The sequence below is a fragment of the Eriocheir sinensis genome, chromosome 30 (assembly GCF_024679095.1).
Source record: "Eriocheir sinensis breed Jianghai 21 chromosome 30, ASM2467909v1, whole genome shotgun sequence".
NCBI classification, from domain to species: domain Eukaryota; kingdom Metazoa; phylum Arthropoda; class Malacostraca; order Decapoda; family Varunidae; genus Eriocheir; species Eriocheir sinensis.
The window spans coordinates 7,414,422-7,437,425 of record NC_066538.1 but is presented as its reverse complement, the minus strand read 5'-3'; the positions used below and the strand labels follow the sequence as shown (position 1 = coordinate 7,437,425).

The following is a 23,004-nucleotide window of genomic DNA, read 5'->3' as shown; positions in this document are numbered from 1 at the left end:
AGATTGAGTCGCTTGAGTCGTTCCTCGTACGGTTGAGCCCTTAAGGTTGGTATCATTTTCGTGGCGCGTCGTTGAATCCTTTCCAGTAAATCAATGTCCTTTCTGTAATTAGGAGACCAGAACTGTACTGCATACTCGAGGTGCGGTCTTACCATGGAATTATACAAGGATAGCATCACGTCTGGCGTTTTACACTCGAAGTTCCTCGCTATGAACCCGAGCATAGTGTTGGCTTTGTTGTATGCTTTTTTACAGTGATTCGCGTGTTTCAGGTCACTGCTGATAGTGACTCCAAGATCCTTTTCCTCCTGCATCGCTTGCAGAGGAGGAAGAAGGTAATGGAAGAGAAAGGGATTTGTTTTATGAAGAAATTATGTCTATACAACAACAACTACTACCACTACTACTACTACTACTACTTCTACTACTGTTACTACTACTACTACTACTACTACTACTACCACCATCACCACCACATTTCAAAGCGCCAACCAATATTATTTCAAACAGCTGAAAACAGGTAATTAAATATTTATCTTCTCTTTTACTCCCACTGAATGTAAGAGGACAGGTGTGTGTGTGTGTGTGTGTGTGTGTGTGTGTGTGTGTGTGTGTGTGTGTGTGTGTGAGTGTGCTACAGGTGTTGGCCAGGTGTGTGAGGAAGAGAGGGGAGAGGAGGAAGAGGAGGAGGAGGAGGAGGAGGAGGACGAGGAGGAGGAGATGTAACTAAATATACTAAGTTAATTTTGTTTATATACTTTTACATGTGTGTGTGTGTGTGTGTGTGTGTGTGTGTGTGTGTGTGTGTGTGTGTGTGTGTGTGTGTGTGTGTGTGTCCATCATAATAATAATAATTCGGCCACTTAAAAAAAATATCACACAAACCCATAAACACACACACACACACACACACACGAACGTACAAACTTGTTTACATAACGTCAACATTCGCATAAACCGACACATGTTTACACAGAAATACTTATGATGTGTGTGCGTGTATGTGCGTATGTTTGTGTATGTGCGTATGTATGTGTGAAGGTGTCGTCAGTGTTGCCAAGATGTGTGTGTGTGTGTGTGTGTGTGTGTGTGTGTGTGTGTGTGTGTGTGTGTGTGTGTGTGTGTGTGTGTGTGTGTTTGTACGTGCCTTGTTCTCCCGTTGAGTTACTTAGCCGCACTCCTCCTCCTCCTCCTCCTCCTTCTCTTCTTCCACCTCCTCCTCCACCTCCTCCTCCTCCTCCTCCTTTTCCTCCTCGTCCTCCAAAGAAGCCACAATCCTTACATTTTTCTCTCCACAATATTACCTCCTTGCTCTTCTCATTCCTCCTCCTCCTCCACCTCCTCCTCCTCCTCCTCCTCCTCCTCACTCTACCCGTTCGGCTCCATAACAATACATGATATTTTGTTCCTGTTCTTCTTCTTTTTTTTTTTTCTTCTTCTTCCTCTTCCTCCTCCTCCTTCTCCTTTACAACAATACGTACCAATGATTAGCGTGGGAAGTATGGGTGGAGGAGTAGGAGGAGAAGGAGGAGGAGGAGGAGGAGGAGGAAGAGTGGAAGGAAGGAAGGAAGGAATGGGAGGCTGGCTGCGTGAAAGAAGATGATGGAAGAAAGGAGGAGGAAGGAAAAAGAAAGAGGAGGGAGATGATAAGAGAGATGATAAAAGAGAGAGAGAAAGAAGAAGAGTGAAGAAGATGGAATAAGAGAAAAAATTGAGGAGGAGAATGTATGAAAAAGGAGGAGAAAGAGAAAGGAAGGAAGAAAGGAAGGAAAGGAAGGAGGGAAGGAAGAATACAAAGAAGGAGAGGAGGAAAAACGAAGATAAAGGAAAGAACATGCATAGGAAGGAAAAAAAGAAGGAAGGAAGATTAGGAAGGAAGGAAAAGGGAAGGAGGAAAAGTGTAGAGAAAAAAAAACGAAGAGAGGAGAAAAAAAAGAAAACATATGTATGGAAAGTTAACAGAAAGGAAGGAAGGAAGTGGGGAGAAGATGGGGAGGAGAAAAATAGAAAGTGGGGAGGAGAAAGAAAACCGATGTATGGAAGGGCGGGAGGAAGAGTGGGGAGCGAGAGTGGGGAGGAAGGGGAGAAGGGTGAAGGTGGTGGGGAGTGGGCTGGGAGGAATGGCCGGGGAGGGGAGGGGAGGGTGGGGAGGGGAGTGGGCGTGGCCAGACAGCTTGGGGAGACGCCCTTCTGAGGAGAATCAAAAATGTTTTTCCTCCCAAACCATGAAGTGGAGGAGGAGGTGGAGGAGTGGAGTGATGGAGTGTTAGGTTAGTAGGTGGAGGAGGAGGGAAAAGTGAAGGAGGAAGTGGAGGAGGAAGGAGGAGGAAGAGGATAAGGGGTGGATGCGAAAGAAGTGGAGGAGGATGGAGAGATGGAAGAGGAGTGAGAGAGGAGGAGGAAGTGGAGAAGAGAGACTAGAAGAGGAGGGGGAAGTGGAGAAAAAAAGTGGAATAGCAGGAAAAAGTGGAGGAAAGCTATGGAAGAGGAGGAGGAAGTGGAAGCAAGAAGAAGTGGAAGAAGAGGAAGAGGGAGAAGTACGGATGAATGAAGTGGAGGAGGAAGAAGTGGAGGAGGAGGAGGAGGAGGAGGAATTATGAATGGAGAAAATGATAGGGTGGAGAGAGAGAGAGAGAGAGAGAGAGAGAGAGAGAGAGAGAGAGAGAGAGAGAGAGAGAGAGAGAGAGAGAGAGAGAGAGAGAGAGAGAGAGAGAGAGAGAGAGAGAGAGAGAGAGAGAGAGAGAGAGAGAGAGAGAGAGAGAGAGAGAGAGAGAGAGAGTAGGTGGAGGAAATGAATGACGTAGTGGGTGGAGGTAACATGTGGAGGGATTGGGTGGAGGGAATGTGTGGAGGAAGAAGGAAGAAGAGGAAGAGGAGGAGGAGGAAGGAAAAGGAAGGGCAAGGTGAAGATGGTTGAGGATGGAGAAAAGAAGATAATGGATGGAGTGAGGAGGAGGAGGACGAGGAGGAGGAGGAGGAGGAGGAGGAGGAGGAGGAGGAGGAGGCCCTATTATAAGCAAGTCATCAGGGAGGTGACTTAGCTAACTTCTCCCTTTTTCTTCCTTCCTTTCTTAATTTTTTCTTCCTTCCTTCCTTTTTCTCTTCCTTCCTTCCTTCCTTCCTTCCTTCCTTTTTTTCTTTCTTATTCCTTTCCTTCTCATATTTCCACCTCACCATTCCTTCAGACCTTCCTCTTCTTCCTCCTCTTCCTCCTCCTCCTCTTCCTCCTCCTCCTCCTCCTCCTTTCCTTCATTTCGTCTCATGCTAGTGTAAAAAATTGTATATTCTCTCTCTCTCTCTCTCTCTCTCTCTCTCTCTCTCTCTCTCTCTCCATGCATTTCCTCTTCCCTCCTCCCTTTCCTCCCTTTCCTCCGATACGGTCACCGCGCCCTCCCTTTGGCACGCGACCCTCCTCCTCCTCCTCCTCCTCCTCCTCCTCCTCCTCCTTCTCCTCCTCTTCCCTCCATTCCCTCCCATATCCTCCAGTCTTGTTGTGTAGTGAATGGAGATTTGTGGAGGAGGAGGAGGTGGAGGAGGAGGAGGAGGAGGAGGTGGAAGAAGGTGGAGAGATCAGGAGAGTCTGGGAGGACATGTGGAAGAAGATGGGAGGTGGAGGAGAGAAGTGATAAGGAAGAGGAGGAGGAGAAGTGGAGATACGGGTGGAGGAGGTGGAGAAATGGGAGAGAGATGGAGAAGCGAGATGGGGAGAAGATAAAAGATGGGAAGGAGAGAGGAAAGGTGAGAATGATGGGAAGAAGAAGGGAGATAAAGAAGTTTTTTTTTTTACAACAAAGGAGGCAGCTCAAGGGCACAAAAAAAAAAAAATAATAAAAAAAAAAGCCCGCTACTCGCTGCTCCTAAAAAAGAATCAAAAGAGGTGGCCGAAAGAGAGGTCAATTTCGGGAGGAGAGGTGTCCTGATACCCTTCTCTTGAAAGAGTTCAAGTCGTAGGCAGGAGGAAATACAGATGAAGGAAGATTGTTCCAGAGTTTACCAGCGTGAGGGATGAAAGAGTGAAGATGCTGGTTAACTCTTGCATAAGGGGTTTGGACAGTATAGTGATGAGCATGAGTAGAAAGTCGTGTGCAGCGGGGCCGCGGGAGGGGGGGAGGCATGCAGTTAGCAAGTTCAGAAGAGCAGTCAGCGTGGAAATATCGATAGAAGATAGAAAGAGAGGCAACATCGTGACAGAATTTAATAGGTAGAAGACTATCAGTAGGAGGAGGAGAGCTGATGAGACGAAGAGCCTCAGACTCCACTCTGTCCAGAAGAGCTGTGTGAGTGGAGCCCCCCCACACGTGAGATGCATACTCCATACGAGGGCGGACAAGGCCCCTGTATATGGATAGCAACTGCGCGGGGGAGAAGAACTGGCGGAGACGATACAGAACGCCCAACCTCGAGGAAGCTGATTTAGCGAGAGAGGAGATGTGAAGTTTCCAGTTGAGATTTTGAGTTAAGAATAGACCGAGGATGTTTAGTGTTGAAGATGGTGACAGCTGAGTGTTGTCGAAGAATAGGGGATAGTTGTTTGGAAGATTGTGTCGAGTTGATAGGTGGAGAAATTGAGTTTTTGAGGCATTGAAGGACACAAGGTTCCTTCTGCCCCAATCGGAAATGATAGCAAGGTCTGAGGTTGAGCGTTCTGCAGCCTCCAGTCTGGAGTCGTATACTTCCTGTTGAGAGGGTCTTCTATTGAAGAAGTTGAATAATGCAGAGTGGAGTCGTCGGCGTATGAGTGGAGAGGACAGTTTGTTATGGAAAGAAGATCATTGATGAATAACAGGAAGAGAGTGGGTGATAGGACAGAGCCCAGTGGAACACCACTGTTGATAGGTTTAGGGGAAGAGCAGTGACCGTCTACCACCGCAGAGATAGAACGGCCGGAAAGGAAACTGGAGATAACGGAACAGAGAGAGGGATAGAATCCGAATGAGGACAGTTTATAAAGCAAAGACTTGTGCCAGACTGTATCGAAGGCTTTCGATATGTCTAGCGCAACAGAGAAAGTTTCACTTAAAACGCTAAGAGAGGATGACCAAGAGTCAGTTAAAAGAGCAAGAAGATCGCCAGTAGAACGCCCCTTGCGGAACCCATACTGGCGATCAGATAGAAGGTTAGAAGTGGAAAGGTGCTTTTGAATCTTCCGGTTAAGGATTGATTCAAAAGCTTTAGATAGACAGGAAAGTAAAGCTATAAGGCGGTAGTTTGAGGGATTGGAACGGTCACCCTTCTTAGGCACAGGCTGTACAAAGGCATACTTCCAGCAGGAAGGAAAGGTAGATGCTGATAGGCAGAGACGAAAGAGTTTGACCAGGCAGGGTATCAGCACGGAAGCACAGTTCTTAAGGACGATAGGAGGCACTCCATCAGGTCCATAAGCCTTCTGAGAGTTGAGGCCAGAGAGGGCATAGAAAACATCATTTTTGGAAGAATCTTAATAACAGGCATAAAGGAGTCAGAGGGGGGATGGGTAGGAGGAATATGCCCAGAATCGTCCAAGGTGGAGTTCTTACAGAAAGTTTGAGCGAAGAGTTTAGCCTTAGAGACAGATGAGACGGCAGTGCTGCCGTCAGGGTTAAGGAGAAGAGGGAAAGAGGAAGAAGTGAAATTGGAGGAGATAATTTTGGCTAGATGCCAGAATTCACAGGAAGAATTAGAAGAAGCAAGGTGTTGACATTTTCTATTGATAAAAGAAGTTTTGGTAAGTCGGAGAATAGATTTGGCACGATTCCGGGCTGAAATGTAAAGGTCATAGTTAGCGGGAGTTCGAAGGCTCTGGAACCTTTTGTGAGCTGCCTCTCTATCTTTAATAGCACGAGAAAAAGCATGATTAAACCAAGGCTTTTTAGCATGAGGAGTAGAGAAAGAACGTGGAATGTATGCCTCCATTCCAGAGACAATCACCTCTGTGATGCTCTGGGCACACACAGAGGGGTCTCTCTCCTGGAAGCAGTAATCATTCCACGGGAAATCGGAAAAGTACATCCTCAGGTCGTCCCACCGAGCTGAAGCAAAATGCCAGAAGCATCGCCTCTTCGGCGGGTCCAGAGGATGTACAGGAGCGATAGGACAGGAGACAGAAATAAGGTTGTGATCGGAGGAGCCCAACGGAGAGAACAGTTTGACAGAGTAAGCAGAAGGATTAGAGGTAAGGAAGAGGTCTAGAATGTTGGGCCTGTCTCCAAGACGGTCGGGAATACGTGTAGGGTGCTGAACCAACTGCTCTAGGTCGTTGAGGAGAACTAAGTTGTAGGCTTGTTCACCAGGCTGGTCAGTGAAAGAGGATGAAAGCCAAAGCTGGTGGTGAACATTGAAATCTCCCAAGATGGAGATTTCAGCGAAGGGAGAGTGAGACAAGATGTGCTCCACTTTAGAATTCAAATAGTCAAAGAATTTTACACAGTTAGTAGAGTTAGGTGAGAGATAAACAGCACAGATGTATTTAGTAATAGAATGACAATGAAGTCTTAGCCAGATGGTGGAAAATTCAGAAGAGTCAAGGTCGTGGGCACGAGAGCAAGTGATGTCGTTGCGCACGTAGGCGCAACATCCAGCTTTGGATTGAAATTTAGGATAGAGATAGTAGGAGGGAACAGAGTAGAGGTTGCTGTCAGTAGCCTCAAAAACCTGTGTTTCGGTGAGGAAGAGAAGATGAGGTTTAGAGGAGGAGAGATGGTGTTCCACAGAATGAAAATTAGAGCGAAGACCACGAATGTTGCAGAAATTGATAAGGAGGAGGTTCGAGGAGTTATCACGACACCTCTCAAGTCGGCAGCCAGAAGGGGAGTCCTCCCTGGGGGAATCTATGGTCCCCCCCCAGGCGGGGACTCCGAGGCAGTGTTGTTTTTCGCCATTTTGAATTTTGAATTTTGGGAAAAGGTGTGTATGTTGTGTGAATGTAGTGTGGTGTAGAAAGAGAGGAACTGTCTTTAGAGAGCATGCTGAACAGCTCTCTGGTGTTGATGAGACAAAAGGGAAACGGTTAGTGAGGACATGGGAAGGGTCTTTGAAGGGCTTCAGCACCCTCCGCGCTTCCCATATACCCTCACCGGGAGTAGCTCACGCCCGTTCGGTAGGTGTCTTCCTGCCTACTCCTACAAAGTGAGGAGGAAAAGAAGAAAGGTAAAGGGGAGAAATGGGGAAGGGGAGAAAATGGGAAGATATAAGAAATGGGAAGGAATAAGGGAAAGGTGGAAATGGTAAGAATAAGAAAAAGGGAGATAAAAAGTGGGGTGGAAAGGAAGCGAGATGATGGGGAGGGGAGAAGATGGGGAGAAACTGGGAGGGGAGTAGTAGGGGTGAATATAGAAGATGGGAAGGAGTAGGGGGAAGATGGGAATGATGGGAAGGGAAGATGAAGATGGCGGGGAGGAAAGGAAGGGAGATGATGGGGAGGGCGGGAGATGGGGAGAAATGGAGAGGGGAGGATTAGGGGTGAATATAAAAGATGGGAAGGAGTCGGGGGAAGGTGGGAATGATGAGAAAGGGAGATGAAGATGATGGGGAGGAAAAAGAGGGAGATAAATGGGAGGGGGAGAGATGGGGAGAAATGGGGAGGGGAGGAACAGGGGTGAATATAGAAGATGGGAAGGAGGGAATAATGGGAAGGGGAGATGTAGATGGTGGGGAGGAAAGGAAGGGATATTATGGGGAGGGGAGGAGATGGGGAGAAATGGAGAGGGAAGGAGTAGGGGTGAATATAGAAGATGGGAAGGAGTAGGGGGAAGATGGGATTGACGGGAAGGGGAGATGAAGATGGTGGGAAGGAAGTGAAGGGAGATAAGGGGAGGGGAGGAGATGGGGAGAAATGGAGAGGGGAGGAGTAGGGGTGAATATAGAAGATGGGAAGGAGAAGAGGGAAGGTGGGATTGATGGGAAGGGGAGATGAAGATGGTGGGGAGGAGAGGAAGAGAGATAAAGGGGAGGAGGAGGGAGGGGAGGAATGGGGAGGGGAGGAGATGGGGAGGAAGGTACACCCATTCCTCCTGCGTTGATTCATGACTTTCTCTTTCTCCCCATTCCTCTTCTATTTCCTTCTATTCTCTTTTTTTTTTGTTTCTCTTATTCATTTTCTATTTTCTCTCTCCCTTTATATTTTCTTTCCCTTATTTTTCTTCTTCCTCCTGTTCTTATCTTCTTCCTCCTCTTCCTCTTTTTTTTCTCTATCTCCTCTTCCTCTTTTTTTGTTCTTTTATTCTATTTTAGCTTTTTCTTTTTCTTCTTTTTCAATCCATTCCTTTCAGTATATTATTTGATCTCTCTCTCTCTCTCTCTCTCTCCTTACGACACCTGAGAGAGAGAGAGAGAGAGAGAGCGAGCGAGAGAGAGAGAGAGAGAGAGAGAGAGAGAGAGAGAGAGAGAGAGAGAGAGAGAGAGAGAGAGAGAGAGAGAGGAAAAAGAAAAGGAAGGGAAGGAAAGAAAGGAATGATGGAAATAAAAAGGAAAAGGAGAAAATGAAGGATAAATAGGATAAATAGGAATAGGGATACATAGAGATATAAAGAAATGGAAGAAGGAAAAAATAAAATAACGTAAGAAAGAAAGAATAACCAAAAAAAGAATGAAGATGAGGGAGGAATGAGAGGAAAAGGGAGACAGGAAGAGGAAGAAAAGAAGAAAGGTATAGAGAAGGAAAATGGAGAAGATAGAGAGGGATGGAAGGTAAAAAGAGAGAGAAGGATGGAAGGGAGGAAGAGATGAAAGGTAGGAAAAGGGAGGGAGAGAGAGAAACGAAGGAAGAGAGAGGGAAGGAAGGAGAAGGGAAGAGACGAGAGGATGAGACTGAAAGGAAGAAGAGGAGAGAAAGAGAAGGGGATTGAAGGGAGAAAGAAAAGGAAGGAAGGAACGGAAGAGAGAGAGAGCGATGGAAGGAAAGAGGAAGAAAGAAACAAGAGGAAGAAAAGATTGAAAGGAGAAAGAAGGAAAGAAAGAGAAAGGAAGAAAAGGGAAGAAGAGGGAGAGGAAAATGAATGGAGGGAGAAAGGGAGAGGAAAGAAGGGAGGAATGAGGAGGAAAGAAACAAAACGAAGAAAAAGATTGAAAGGAGAACGGAGAGAGAGAGAGAGAGAGAGAGAGAGAGAGAGAGAGAGAGAGAGAGAGAGAGAGAGAGATAGAGAGAGATAGAGAGAGAGAGAGAGAGAGAGAGAGAGAGAGAGAGAGAGAGAGAGAGAGAGAGAGAGAGAGAGAGAGAGAGAGAGAGAGAGAGAGAGAGAGAGAGAGGGAGAGAGAGAGAGAGAGAGAGAGAGAGAGAGAGAGAGAGAGAGAGAGAGAGAGAGAGAGAGAGAGAGAGAGAGAGAGAGAGAGAGAGAGAGAGAGAGAGAGAGAGAGAGAGAGAGAGAGAGAGAGAGAGAGAGAGAGAGAGAGAGAGAGAGAGAGAGAGAAGGTTTAGTCGTGAAGGAGGAAGAAGTCACTCAAGAAGGAGGAGGAGGAGGAGGAGGAGGAAGAATGGGAATAAGTGGAAAAGGAAAAAAAAGACAGTAATAATTCATCTTTTTCTTTATTCCATCATTTATCACATTTTCCGCTCTCTCCTTTCTTTAATTAACCAGTCCACTTTACACAGACACACACACACACACACACACACACACACACACACACACATACGACCCCCCCCCCCCCCAACACACACACATACTCCCCTCTTCTCCCCCCTACTTTCCCTCAACAGGTAAATCAGGCACAGGTGAAACACAGGTGCACACAGGTAAAGGTGGTGATAGTTGTGGTGATGGTGGTGGTGGTGATGGTGGTGGCGGTGGTGGTGGTGGTGGTGGCGATGGCGGTGGTGGTAGGATCGCCGGGCAAGGTTATCTAGATTACACAATATTGCACAATCCAACACCTTCCTTTTTCTTCCTCTTGGTGGTGGTGTGGTGGTGGTAGTGGTGGTGGTGGTGGTGGTGGAGGATGTATAGGAATAAGATGATAAGTAATAGTAGTGGCTGTAGTAGTGGTAGCAGAGGTGGTAGTAGTAGTAGTAGTAGTAGTAGTAGTTGTGGTGATATTGGTGGTGGTGATGGTAGTGGTGGTGGTGGTGGTGGTGGTGGTGATGAACGTAATACGGAGGTGTTGAAAGGGGATAGAAAACAAACAAACAAACAAACAAACTAATACATACACCACCACCATCACCAAACAACAACAACAACAACAACAACAACAACAACAACAACAACAACGACAACAACAACAACAACAACAACAACAACAACTCCAAGACAACTCGGAACCATGACGGCAGAAAATTGAAGAAAATAGACTAAAGGGGAGAGAGAGAGAGAGAGAGAGAGAGAGAGAGAGAGAGAGAGAGAGAGAGAGAGAGAGAGAGAGAGAGAGAGAGAGAGAGAGAGAGAGAGAGAGAGAGAGAGAGAGAGAGAGAGAGAGAGAGAGAGAGAGAGAGAGAGAGAGAATGGGAGACGGAAAGAATGAATTAGAATACGGAGAGAAAGAAGATGACGAGGAGGAGGAGGAGGAGGAGAAGGAGGAGGAGGAGGAAGAAGAATGAGAAGGAGGACGACGAGAAACAGAAGGAGGAAAAGAGGAAGGAGGAAAAAACAACAGTAATGGAGGAGAGAAAAAACATGCGAAAATTTTAGTGAAAGAGAAGAAAAAATAAACAAATAAGAGAAAAAAGTGAAATAAAAAAGGATGATGATGATGATGAGGAGGAGGAGGAGGAGGAAGGAGAAGAAGAATGAGGGAATAAGGTGGAATTGAAAATGAGGGAAAAAGTGGAAAGATGATGAAGTGGAAGAGGACAGAAGTGGAGGAAGATGGAAAAAGAGTGGAAAAGGAAAGTATGAATAAGGAAAATCAGAAAGAATGGAGGGAGGAAAGAGGAAGAAGGAAGAGAAAGAGGAAGGGAAGGAGGGAAGGAGAGTTGAGAAAGAGTGGAAGAGGAGAATCGGAGAGAAGAAAGGGAGGGAAGGATGGTAAAGAGGAGGAGAAGGAAAGGAGAATAAAGAAGTGAGGAAGTGGAGAAAAGAAGAAGAAGGGGAATGGAGGAAAAGGAGAGAGAAGGAGAAAAAGAGAACGAATAGTAGAATAAGAAGAAAAAAGAGGGAAAAGGAAAATGGTGAAAAAAGAAGGAAGCAAAAATAGAAAGGGATGATGGAGAAGAAGAGGAAGGAGGAAGGAGGTGGAGAAAGAATAAAGGAGGAAGAAACAGTAGGAGGGAGAATGACTGAGTGGAGAGAAAGGAAGAAAGAGGAAGGACGAAAAGGACAGGAGAAGAGGAGGAGGAAGAGGAAGAGGAAGAGGTGGAGGAGGAGGAGAAGGAAGAGGAGGTAACTTCTGTATTGACACTGGAGTTGACGTCTCCTCCACCAGGTAGCTGCTAATGACCCGACTACACCTGTCCGTGGTGGTGGTGGTGGTAGTGGTGGTGGTGGTGGTGGTGGTGGTGGAGGTGGTGGGGAGATGAAGGAGGAGAGAGAAAAAAAATGGAGGAGGAAAAGTGTGAAAAATATTGAATGAGAGACAGACAGACAGACAGACAGACAGACAGACAGACAGATAGACAGACAGACACACACACACACACACACACACACACACACACACACACACACACACACACAGGTAGATATGACACTGAGCTAAGTAAAAAAAAAAAAATGAAAGAAAAAACAATTATAAAAGAACGTTAGACAAAAAACAGAGAGATGGAAAAATACAAACTAACAAAAAGACAAAAAAAAAAGAATAAGAGAAAGAAAATAAATAAACTGGCCAAGTCATACACGAAGGAAGGGAGAGAGAAAAGGGAGGAAAAAGTAGAAGGAAGGAAGGTAGTGAGGAAGAGAGGGGAGAGATGAATCTAATAAACAGGGAGAGAATGAAGGGAGGGAGGGAGGGAGGGGGGAGGGGAGGAGGGGAGCCTGATGTACCTGGCGTAAAGGTACAAACTGGTTCATTACCTTGACTATCCCTCCCTCCCTCCCTCCCTTCCCTCCCTCCCTCCATCCCTCCATTCTTTCCTTCCCTTCAACTCTTCCCTCCCTCCATCCATCTAGCTACTTCTCTCTCATTCCTTCTTCCTTCCTCCATTTCTCCATCTCTTCTTTCTTCCTTGTATTTCTCCTTCCCTCTCTCCCTCCATTCTTTCCTTCCCTTCAACTCTTCCCTCCCTCCATCCATCTAGCTACTTCTCTCTCATTCCTTCTTCCTTCCTCCATTTCTGCATCTCTTCTTTTTCCCTTGCATTTCTCCTTCCCTTCTTCCCTCCCTCCCTCCCTTCTTTCCTTCCCTTCAACTCTTCCTCTCTCCATCCATCTAGCTACTTCTCTCTCTCTCATTCCTTCGTTCTTACTCCATTTCTCCATATCTTACTTTTTCCTTGCATTTCTCCTTCCCTTCTTCCCTCCTTCCCTCCCTCCCTCCTTTCTTTCCTTCCCTTCAATTCTTCCTCTCTCCATCCATCTAGCTATTTCCACCTCCTTCCTTATTCAATTTTTCCATCTCTTCTTTCTTCTCTACATTCCTTCCTTCTTTCCTCTCTTCTTTCCTTCAACTTTTCTTCCATCCTTTCCTTCAGTTACTTCTTTCTTCCTTAGTTTCCTTCCTCTATTTCTTCTTCTTTCCTTCCTTCGTTACATTCATCCCTCGTTCTTTCCTTCCTTCCCTTCTTTTCTTCCTTCCTTCCCTTCATTCTTTAATCATAGACTTCCTACATTCCTCCTTCCTTTCTTCTATTCTTCCTTTCTTCCTTCCTTCCTTACATCTCTTCATCCATTCATCTTTTTTGCTTCTCTCTCTCTCTCTCCCTTGCTCCTCTTCATCCCTCCCTCCCTCCATCTATCTTCCTTCATCTATCCTCCCCTCCTTCACTCCTTCATTATCTCCTCTCCTTCCTTCCTGCCTCTCCTTACATTCTTGTTCCTCATCCTAAAAATATTTGGTGTGTGTGTGTGTGTGTGTGTGTGTGTGTGTGTGTGTGTATGTGAGAGAGAGAGAGAGAGAGAGAGAGAGAGAGAGAGAGAGAGAGAGAGAGAGAGAGAGAAATTGGAAAGAGAAGAAAAAAGCAAAACAAATCACAATATGATCGATTTCCAAAACAATATGATAAAAAATAAAGATTGAAGAAAAAATTATTAAAAAAAATTAAAAAAGACAAAGAAATGAAAAAAAAAGTTATTAGTTCAGTATAAACCAACTAGTCAAATCTCTCTCTCTCTCTCTCTCTCTCGTCACCTGTTCCACCTGTCCAATTAACCTCTGGCCAGGTGAGCTTAACACGCACCACCACCACCACCACCACCACCACCTCCACTCATCACCACAACCACCAACTAACATAACACCTCCTCATTTTTCCTTCCTCATCACAACCTCTCTCCCCTCCATCATCACCTTTATTTTCATCACCTAATCATTTTCTTTATCTTTTTTCAACCTCTATTATTTTACTATTTTTTTCACTTCTTTACTTTTTCTTCTCCTCTTTACTCCTCTTTATTTTTTTCGCGTTTTGTTTTCTTCCTTTCTTTATTTTGTCTTTTTACTCTTCTGTCACTTCTTATTATCATCATCTTTCATCCTATTTATCATTAATTTTTTTTATAATTTAGCTTCTTTTTTTCTTTTCTTTTCCCGTTTGGTCATCGTTTTACTTCATCTCATTTCCCGCTAAGAATATACAAAGTCTTCAATTCCTTACAAAAGTGAAGTGTTGTGAAGATTCATCCGCTTGATTTTAACGTCTATATCATCTAACATTTCGGGTTCTCATCAGTGTTTTTTTCACGTTCACGGTGCAGAAGCCTTGTCAAACCATTACTAGGCTCATAAAACTACCCCCAAGTAAATACTGATACAACCTCTACGAAACCCTTACCAAATGTGTGTGTTTGGTAAGGCTGTCGTGAATGTTGTTAACTACCAATGGAAATACTGATACAACCTCTACGATACCCTTACCAAATGTGTGTGTTTGGTAAGGCTGTCGTGAATGTTGTTAACTACCAATGGAAATACTGATACAACCTCTACGAATGCCTTACCAAATGTGTATGCCTAACCTAACCTAACCTAACCTAACCTAACCTAACCTTACCTAACCTACCAATGGAAATACTGATACAACCTCTACGAATGCCTTACCAAATGTGTATGCCTAACCTAACCTAACCTAACCTAACCTTACCTAACCTAACCTACCAATGGAAATACTGATACAGCCTCTACGAAGGCCTTACCAAATATGTGTGTTTTGCAAGGCGATTGTGGATGCTGTGTTAATTTTCCAATGCGGGGTAGTTTCATGAGCCTAGTGATAGTTTGACAAGCCTTCTGTACCATGAATGTGAAAAACTGGTCATGAAAACCCAACTAATCTCCTTTGTAACCCTGGGGAATGGTAACTTCTTTGTATGTAGGTAGTTTTATAAGCCTAGTGATGGTGTGACAAGCCTTCTGTACCATGAACGTGAAAAACTACTCATGAAAACCCAACTAATCTCCTTTGTAACCTTGGGGAATGGTAACTTCTTTGTATGTAGGTAGTTTTATGAGCCTAGTGATGGTGTGACAAGCCTTCTGCACCATGAACTTGAAAAACTACTCATGAAAACCCAACTAATCTCCTTTTTGGACTTGGGAAATGGTAACTTCTTTGTATGTAGGTAGTTTTATGAGCCTAGTGATGGTGTGACAAGCCTTCTGTACCATGAACGAGAAAAACTACTCATGAAAACCCAACTAATCTTCTTTTTGGACTTGGGAAATGGTAACTTCTTTGTATGTATGTAGTTTTATGAGCCTAGTGATGGAGTGACAAGCCTTCTGTACCATGAACGTGAAAAACTACTCATGAAAACCCAACTAATCTTCTTTTTGGACTTGGGAAATGGTAACTTCTTTGTATGTAGGTAGTTTTATGAGCCTAGTGATGGAGTGACAAGCCTTCTGCACCATGAACCTGAAAAACTACTCATGAAAATCCAACTAATCTCCTTTGTAACCTTGGGGAATGGTAACTTCTTTGTATGTAGGTAGTTTTATGAGCCTAGTGATGGTGTGACAAGCCTTCTGTACCATGAACGAGAAAAACTACTCATGAAAACCCAACTAATCTTCTTTTTGGACTTGGGAAATGGTAACTTCTTTGTATGTAGGTAGTTTTATGAGCCTAGTGATGGTGTGACAAGAATCTGCACCATGAACCTGAAAAAAGCACTCTTGAGAACCCGACCAATCTCCTTTGTGGCCGAGGGAAACAGTAATTATGAGAACCGAAAGCGTCTGAAAATATGGAACAAACTAAACTCTATGTACCAATCCTATTTCCGAGTCCTCGCTTCTCCCTCACAATGCTACAGTTTGATACAAGTACTACAATGAAACGGCGTCCTCCTTTGAACCTCCTAAACCCGCCAGTCATTATAAAACGTAAATCTCCATCTCTCAGTATTTGTGGTTCCCTTCACGTCTTTCGGAGGTGTGACAGTCCCATTTACCTTCACCTCATAATTCTGGCGTCCGCTGTAAATCACTTCGTAAATCACTTTGTAAATATCTGTGTGTCCTTCCGTGCCTGTGCTTGTGTCCGCTCGTTTATTAGGGTGTAGTATTGCTTGTAAATACCTGCAGAAATACACCTGGCGGACGGGACGGGGCAGGTGAGAGAGACAGAGAAAGAGAGGGAGAGAGAAGAAGTGAGTGTGTTGTGGTGTTGATGTGTGTGTGTGTGTGTGTGTGTGTTGCAGTGGCTGGGCGCACACACACACACACACACACACACACACACACACACACACACGAGAAGCTGATTTCGTTGTGTTGTGTGTTTTGTTGTTCTTGTGATATTGACGAAGGAGAAAAAAATGTTGTAAATATAATGTGAGTAATGTTAAAATAATGTAACAGTAATGATGATAGTAATTTGAATAATGATAATAATAAAGATGATAAATGTCTGTGGTACTACTGCTCATAATGTTAATAATGTTTGTGTTAATATAATGTTAGTAATGTAGGATTTATTTGACAGGGTTAAGAAAGGTTAGCGTTAAAACGAATGAATAAATAGATAGATAATAAAAAAGTGAATAATAAAAATATGAAAAAATAAAAAGTGATAAAATGAATAAAAAGTAAATAATAAAAATAAAGCTTGACAGTGATGAAAATTATGAATGAGAGGAAATTATGATGACAGAATAAGATGATGATGATGATGATGATGATGGTGATGATGATGATGATAATGATGAGACAAACACAATATTCCATCTCAGCACCACACAATACTCATCACCATTATCAAAATCATCACACATCATCACCACATATCCTACAGTTCATCACCACAACATCATCACCACCAACCACCACCTCCCTTCCCTCCCATCACCACCACCATCACCACCACCCTACCCCATCACCATCACCACCACTCTTCTTTCATCACCACATCCCAACCATCACCACCACCACCATCACCACCCTCTTCATCACCATCACTACCTTCACCACCAACACCACCAACACCACCATTCAACACGGAAGCTGCTACACCCCCTCCCCCTCCCCCACCCCCTCCCCCTCCCTCAATACCCAACACAAGCCTCAGCGAGTTTTTCATCACCAAAGCCGACCCAGGTGGTGGTGGTGGTGGATGAGGTGGGTTAGGACAGGTAAAAGTGGGTGGTGGTGGTGGTGGTGGGTGAGTGGAGAGTGAAAGTGGAGTGGTAGGTAGGATGATGCTGGGTTGATGCAAGTGGATGAGGGTGATGGGTGAAGAGATGGGTGAGAGATGTGGGGTGGATGAGGTGGATGAGTGTAGGAGTGATGGGTAAGACTGATGGGTGAATGAGGTGGGTGAGGGTGATGAGAATGATGGTTACGTGAGGGTGGATGAGGATGGGTGATAGGAATGGATGACAATGATGTGGTTGATTTAATGGGTAATGGGGAGATGGGTGATGGGAAAAAGTGGGTGAAGTTGAGAAGTGAGGCAGGGGTGCAAGGTGGATGAGTCAGAATAATGGATGAGTACGGATGACGGATGATAAGAATGGGTAGGAGGTTAATAGGTAAATATTGATAAGGATGGGTAAGATATATGGGTAGGTAGTGGGTGGATAGGTAGGTGGATTTGAGGGTCTATTGGCAGTGGATGAAAGTGGATGAATGGTGGTGATGGTGGAGGTGAGTGAGTGAAGTGGATGAAGGTAAAAAAAACAATGGGTAAAAATGGGAAAAGGAAGGTGGGTAAGGATAGGTGGTTGAGGGTAAGTGGGTGGAAGATAGGTGGGTGATGGATAGGTGGTTGAGGGTAAGTGGGTGAGGGTAAGTGGGTGTAAGTGAGCAGGTATTGGGTAAGGGTGTGGTTGAGTGGGTGAAGGGAAGGGATGGGTGAGGGGGAGGGGGGAAGGGGGAGGGGGAGGGTAGGGACAGGGGAGCTATTGGTCAGGTATTAGTGCAGGTAATTGGTAGACAGACACACACACACACACACACACACACACACACACACACACACAGACACAGGCAGGCAGAACTCATAATTAAAAACACATTCTCAAACCCTTCTTCATATTTTTATCTTCATATTTATCTGGATTTTTTTTTCATCACACACAAAAAACGAACAAACACAACTTTTCCATTATGTGTGTGTTTGTGTTTGTGTGTGTGTATGTATGTATGTATGTATGTATGTTGCTATAAGCTTTCAAGGAAATTTATATCTTCAGGTATGCATGTAAACGGGTTTCTCAGGTGTGTGTGTGTGTGTGTGTGTGTGTGTGTGTGTGTGTGTGTGTGTATCTAACAAACGTACATGACCATTCAAGACGGGGTCAAATCATCAACGAGAGAGAGAGAGAGAGAGAGAGAGAGAGAGAGAGAGAGAGAGAGAGAGAGAGAGAGAGAGAGAGAGAGAGAGAGAGAGAGAGAGAGAGAGAGAGAGGTGAGCCGGGTGGGGTGGGGGGGGGGGGCGGGGTGTGTGGTGTAGCGGTGCTGTGGGCGCGGCCTTGAGACGCTCCTCCGTGTTGGTGTAGACGTGGGTGTACGTGGAATGTCCGTGTGTGTGTGTGTGTGTGTGTGTGTGTGTGTGTGTGTGTGTGTGTGTGTGTTCACCTATGTACGTAAACTTATGTGTGTATGTTTGTGTATATCTATGGATGCCAGTGTTTGTGTTTGTGTAGATTTGTGTACGTAGATCTCTGTGTGTGCGTAGACCTCTGTATGTGTTCGTGTGTGTGTGTGTGTGTGTGTGTGTGTGTGTGTGTGTGTGTGTGTGTGTGTGTGTGTGTGTGTGTGTGTGTGTGTGTGTGTGTGTGTGTGTGTATGTGCAGACGAGACACACCCAGACAAGACCACCAGCAGGCAGTCACCACCACCACCACCACCATCTCAACACCACCATCACCACCACCACCACCACCATCTCAACACCACCATCACCACCACCACCATCACCACCACCACCATCACCACCACCACCACCACCACCACTATCACCACCATCACGACCACCGCCATCAACACCAATGCCACCACCACCACCACCACAAACAACAACACCAACAACCTTCACCACCACCACGGCCACCAATACAATAGCTCAGCATCACCACTACCATCATCACCTCCATCACCTGTAACATCACCCTGACAACACCACTCACCACCACCACCACCACCACTACCACCAGTACAAGATTTACCACCTCACCAAAACCATAAATAAAAAAACACCACCACCACCACCACCATCATCATCATCATCACCACGGTTAAGCTTCAGGACAAGACACTTTCACCACCATCACCACCATCACCACCACACACTAGCGGAAGAATCACCACCACTACCACGCACCACCACCACCACCACAAAAATAATATCACACCCTAGGAATTACCACGAAGAGAGAGAGAGAGAGAGAGAGAGAGAGAGAGAGAGAGAGAGAGAGAGAGAGAGTTAGAAGGAGCAGCTCTCACTCAACACCACACAGCACCACCCATCCCCTCCAACTGAGCTATCCAGCACCACCACCACCACCACCACCACCGGCCCGACGACTCACCCAACGGCTCTGCATATATGAATAATAATAACCTCTACACACACACACACACACACACACACACACACACGCACGTCTCATCTACTTTGCACATCCTCTCACTGAACCTTCTTAACTCTCTCTCTCTCTCTCTCATGTCTATTTTTTGCTTTTTTATTCTTTTTTTTTCTATTTTCTTTGTCATTTCTTTTTATTCCTATTTTATTATTTCCATTCCTTTTATTTCGCCTTTTTTTGTTTGTTTTTACTGTTTTGACTTTTTCTCTCACAGTTAATTGAAGGTCGTGCAGATTTGTGTGTGTGTGTGTGTGTGTGTGTGTGTGTGTGTGTGTGTGTGTGTGTGTGTGTGTGTGTGATATTTCTGAATTATGTATACGTCGTAACACTCTCTCTCTCTCTCTCTCACTGTATTTCCATCTTAATCTGCATCATGGAGGGAGGGAGGGAGGGAAGGGAGGATAGGGAGGGAGAAAGGGAGGGAAGAAGTAAGGGATGAGAGGAAGGGAAGGAAGGGAGAGGGGGAAGGGGGGGGGAGGGGGGGAATCTGCAGAGTGAATGAATGAATGGGAACCTGTCTGAGAAACGTACACACACACACACACACACACACACACACACACACACACACACACATACACACAGACACACACACACACACACACACACGAGAGAATGTATATAATTATGAACACAAGAGAAGAGAAAAAAAAGAGGATACAGGAGAGGAAGAAATTAAGAGGCAAAATGAAAGAAAGAAAATTGAGGAAAAATAAGATTGGAAGAAAATTGAGGAAAAAAGATGAAAACGTGGAAATAACAAACTCGGGAAGAAAAACATGAAGAAAAAGAAGAAAATGCAGAAAAGTTAAAACCGAAAGATAATGAGAAATGAAAAGTGAATGAGGAGAGGAAGATTGAAATGGAGGAAGAGAAAGAGAGGGAAGGGATGGAGAGAGAGAGAAAAGCAAGGAGTTAGAGAAGAAGGAGAAAAGAAGACAGAGAAGGAAGAAAAAGGGAAAAGAAAGAAGGGGAAAATGTATAAAAATAGGTAAATAGATAGAGAAAAAACAGGTGATTGGATAAGAGGAAAAAGAGGAAGAGAAGAAAAAGGAAAGTGGGAAAGGGAAATAATGAAGAGAGAGGAACATGGGAGAAAATCAGATAAATACAGATAGATAGATAGATATAGACAGATAGATAAAGAGAGAGAGAGAGAGAGAGAGAGAGAGAGAGAGAGAGAGAGAGAGAGAGAGAGAGAGAGAGAGAGAGAGAGAGAGAGAGAGAGAGAGAGAGAGAGAGAGAGAGAGAGAGAGAGATTTACCTGTTGCCTTCTTACCTGGATCTGATCTGAAGGTGGCCATATTTATGCTAATAAGACTCATCCCGTCTATTTCTCTAGCGAGTCAATTTTGTCCAAGAAGATTGTCTGTGTATCCATTTTACTTTTAAGAGAGAGAGAGAGAGAGAGAGAGAGAGAGAGAGAGAGAGAGAGATAAAGAAGGGAAAGGAAGTAGAGGTAGAGAGGAAGAAAAGAGATTAAGAAAGAGAAGGAATGAGATAAAAGAGAGGGAGAAAAAGAGATAAAAATGAGGAGCATAAGAGATAAGAATGAGGAAAGAGATAAAGAGGGAATGGAATGAAACAAGATGAAGGGAGGAGAGAAAGAAAAAAGAGGAAAGAAAGAAATGAACAAAAAGGAGGATGAAAAGAAAGAAGGAAGAGGAAGGAGAGAAAGAAGAGGGAGTTGAAAGTTAGAATGGAGAGAAATCAGAAGGTAAAAAAACAAGAGTAAGGAAAACAAACTCGGAAAAAAACAAATAAAACAAAGAAATGGAGAGGGGAGAGGAAGGGAGAAACAGAATAAAAAGGGAGGGAGGAGATGAAGAAGAGGAAATAAGGAGATGAAAATTAGAGGAAAAAAAGATAGAAAAAAAGGAAAACTAACAAGAAAACAAAACAGAAATAAATGGAAAAGGTGAGAGGAAGGGAGAAAAATAAAAAAAAGGAAGGGAGGAGATATAGAAGAAGCAAGAAAATAAAAATTGGAGGAAGAAAACACAGAGAGAAAACAAAATAGGAAGAAATAAGTAAAACAGAAAGAAATGGAGAGAAGGGAGAGATGGGCGCCGGAAAGGAAGGAAAAAGATGAAGTAAGGAAAAGGTGGATAGAAGGGAAGCTGAGGGGGGTAGGGGGGAGGTGGGAGGGGGAGCTTACCTGGTCGACCCACAGGTGACAGGTGAGAGGTAGAGGGATGATCCACCTGGCTCATCCACCTGTCCTCCCCCTCATCCATCTCCACCTCCCTTCTCCTAACCTTTATTATCATCATCATTATCATTATTATTATTATTATTATTATTATTATTATTATTATTATTATTATTATTATTATTATTATTATTATTATTGTTGTTTTTCTTTTGTTTTTACTCATTACTTAAAACAGGATAGAGTATAAAAAAAACAGGAAAAAGGAAGAAAGAAAAAAAGGGAAGGAAAGGAAAGGGAAGGAGAAATAAAAAAAAACTGGAAAAAGAAAATAAATAAAAATACAGAAAGAGTAGAAAAAGAGGAAAATAATTAATCTATTGTAAATTTCTCCTCTCTCTCTCTCTCTCTCTCTCTCTCTCTCTCTCTCTCTCTCATTTGTAAGAAGGGAATAATGGCGGACGCAAACAATGACGGAAGAGGAAAACGAAAAGAGAGAGAGAGAGAGAGAGAGAGAGAGAGAGAGAGAGAGAGAGAGAGAGAGAGAGAGAGAGATAGAGAGATAGAGAGAGAGAGAGAGAGAGAGAGATAGAGAGAGAGAGAGAGCACTTGGAGGAAAGAGAAACTGGAGGGGTGGAGGAATATTTGCACACACGGGAAAGGACTAGAGGAGGAGGAGGAGGAGGAGGAGGAGGAGGAGGAGGAGGAGGAGGAAGAGACAGAAGTGGGATGGGATAATAAAAATGTATCCAAGACAGGAGAACAGAGAGAGAGAGAGAGAGAGAGAGACTACGCACATTGTAATATATTTTCACGTAGTAGTTCTCTCTCTCTCTCTCTCTCTCTCTAAGATACGAGCGTTCCTTGACCTGATATAAGTGAAGGGAAGAAGAAGGGAAAGGGAGGAAGGGAGGAAGGGAGGGGGAGGATAAAAGACGGAGGAGGAGGAAGGAAGAGGAGGAAGAAGAGAGGGAAAGAGAAAGCCGACGTAGAAGATGAAGAGAGTAGGAGGAGGAGGAGGCGGGGATGATGGAGAGGAGGAGGAGGAGGAGGAAGGAAGGAAGGAAGGAAGGATGTGAAAGGAGGGAAAGAAGATGCGATGAGAAATGAGGACAGTGTGGAAGAAAGAAGAAAAGGAAGAAAAGAAAAAGAAGGAGGAAAAGGAAAAGAAGATGAAGAAGAAGAGGGAGAGAGGAGAGAGAAGACAAAAAAGCAAAAAAACAAAAAAAAATAATAAGGAAAAAAGGAGAAAGTAAAGAATAATAGAGGAAAAAAAATGAAAAAACACAATTATCCATATCACACACACACGCACACACACACACACAAACACACACAGACACACACTATCTCTACTACCCTTAGCTAACTCCCTCCCTGTGTGTGTGTGTGTGTGTGTGTGTGTGTGTGTGTGTGTGTGTACCTTGGGCGACGGCTGGGTATTCTGTATTTGACTGGCAATCGACGTTGTTATCCAATTGACCAAAGTAACGACGCCCCGCCCTAAGACACGTGGGCATAGGGGCGACTTTAGGGCACCAGGAGGCAGGAGGAGGAGGAGGAGGAGGAGGAGGCAAAGAATCGGTTCTCGTCCATATTTCACTGGTAGGTAAGGCTTTATATTCTCTCTCTCTATCCCTCTCTCTCTCAGGTAGGAGGGTGAGAGATGGAGGAAGGGAGGGAGGGAGAGGGGACAGGTATAGGGAGAGAGAAGGAGGGAGGAAAGGTAAGCGGTTTTCCTCCTTAAATTACAGG

General features: G+C 44.5%; 1 protein-coding gene across 1 annotated transcript in view; it reads left to right on the top strand.

The window, feature by feature from the left end:
- The window catches only part of LOC127005750 (basic proline-rich protein-like), a 37,079-nt gene extending 29,971 nt beyond the window's left edge, over nucleotides 1-7,108 (top strand). Inside the window, exon 8 of the mRNA XM_050874861.1 lies at nucleotides 7,080-7,108. Within this exon, the coding sequence (XP_050730818.1) occupies nucleotides 7,080-7,108 (29 nt within the window). The remainder of the gene's footprint in view (nucleotides 1-7,079) is intronic.
- Nucleotides 7,109-23,004: the final 15,896 nt, after the last annotated feature.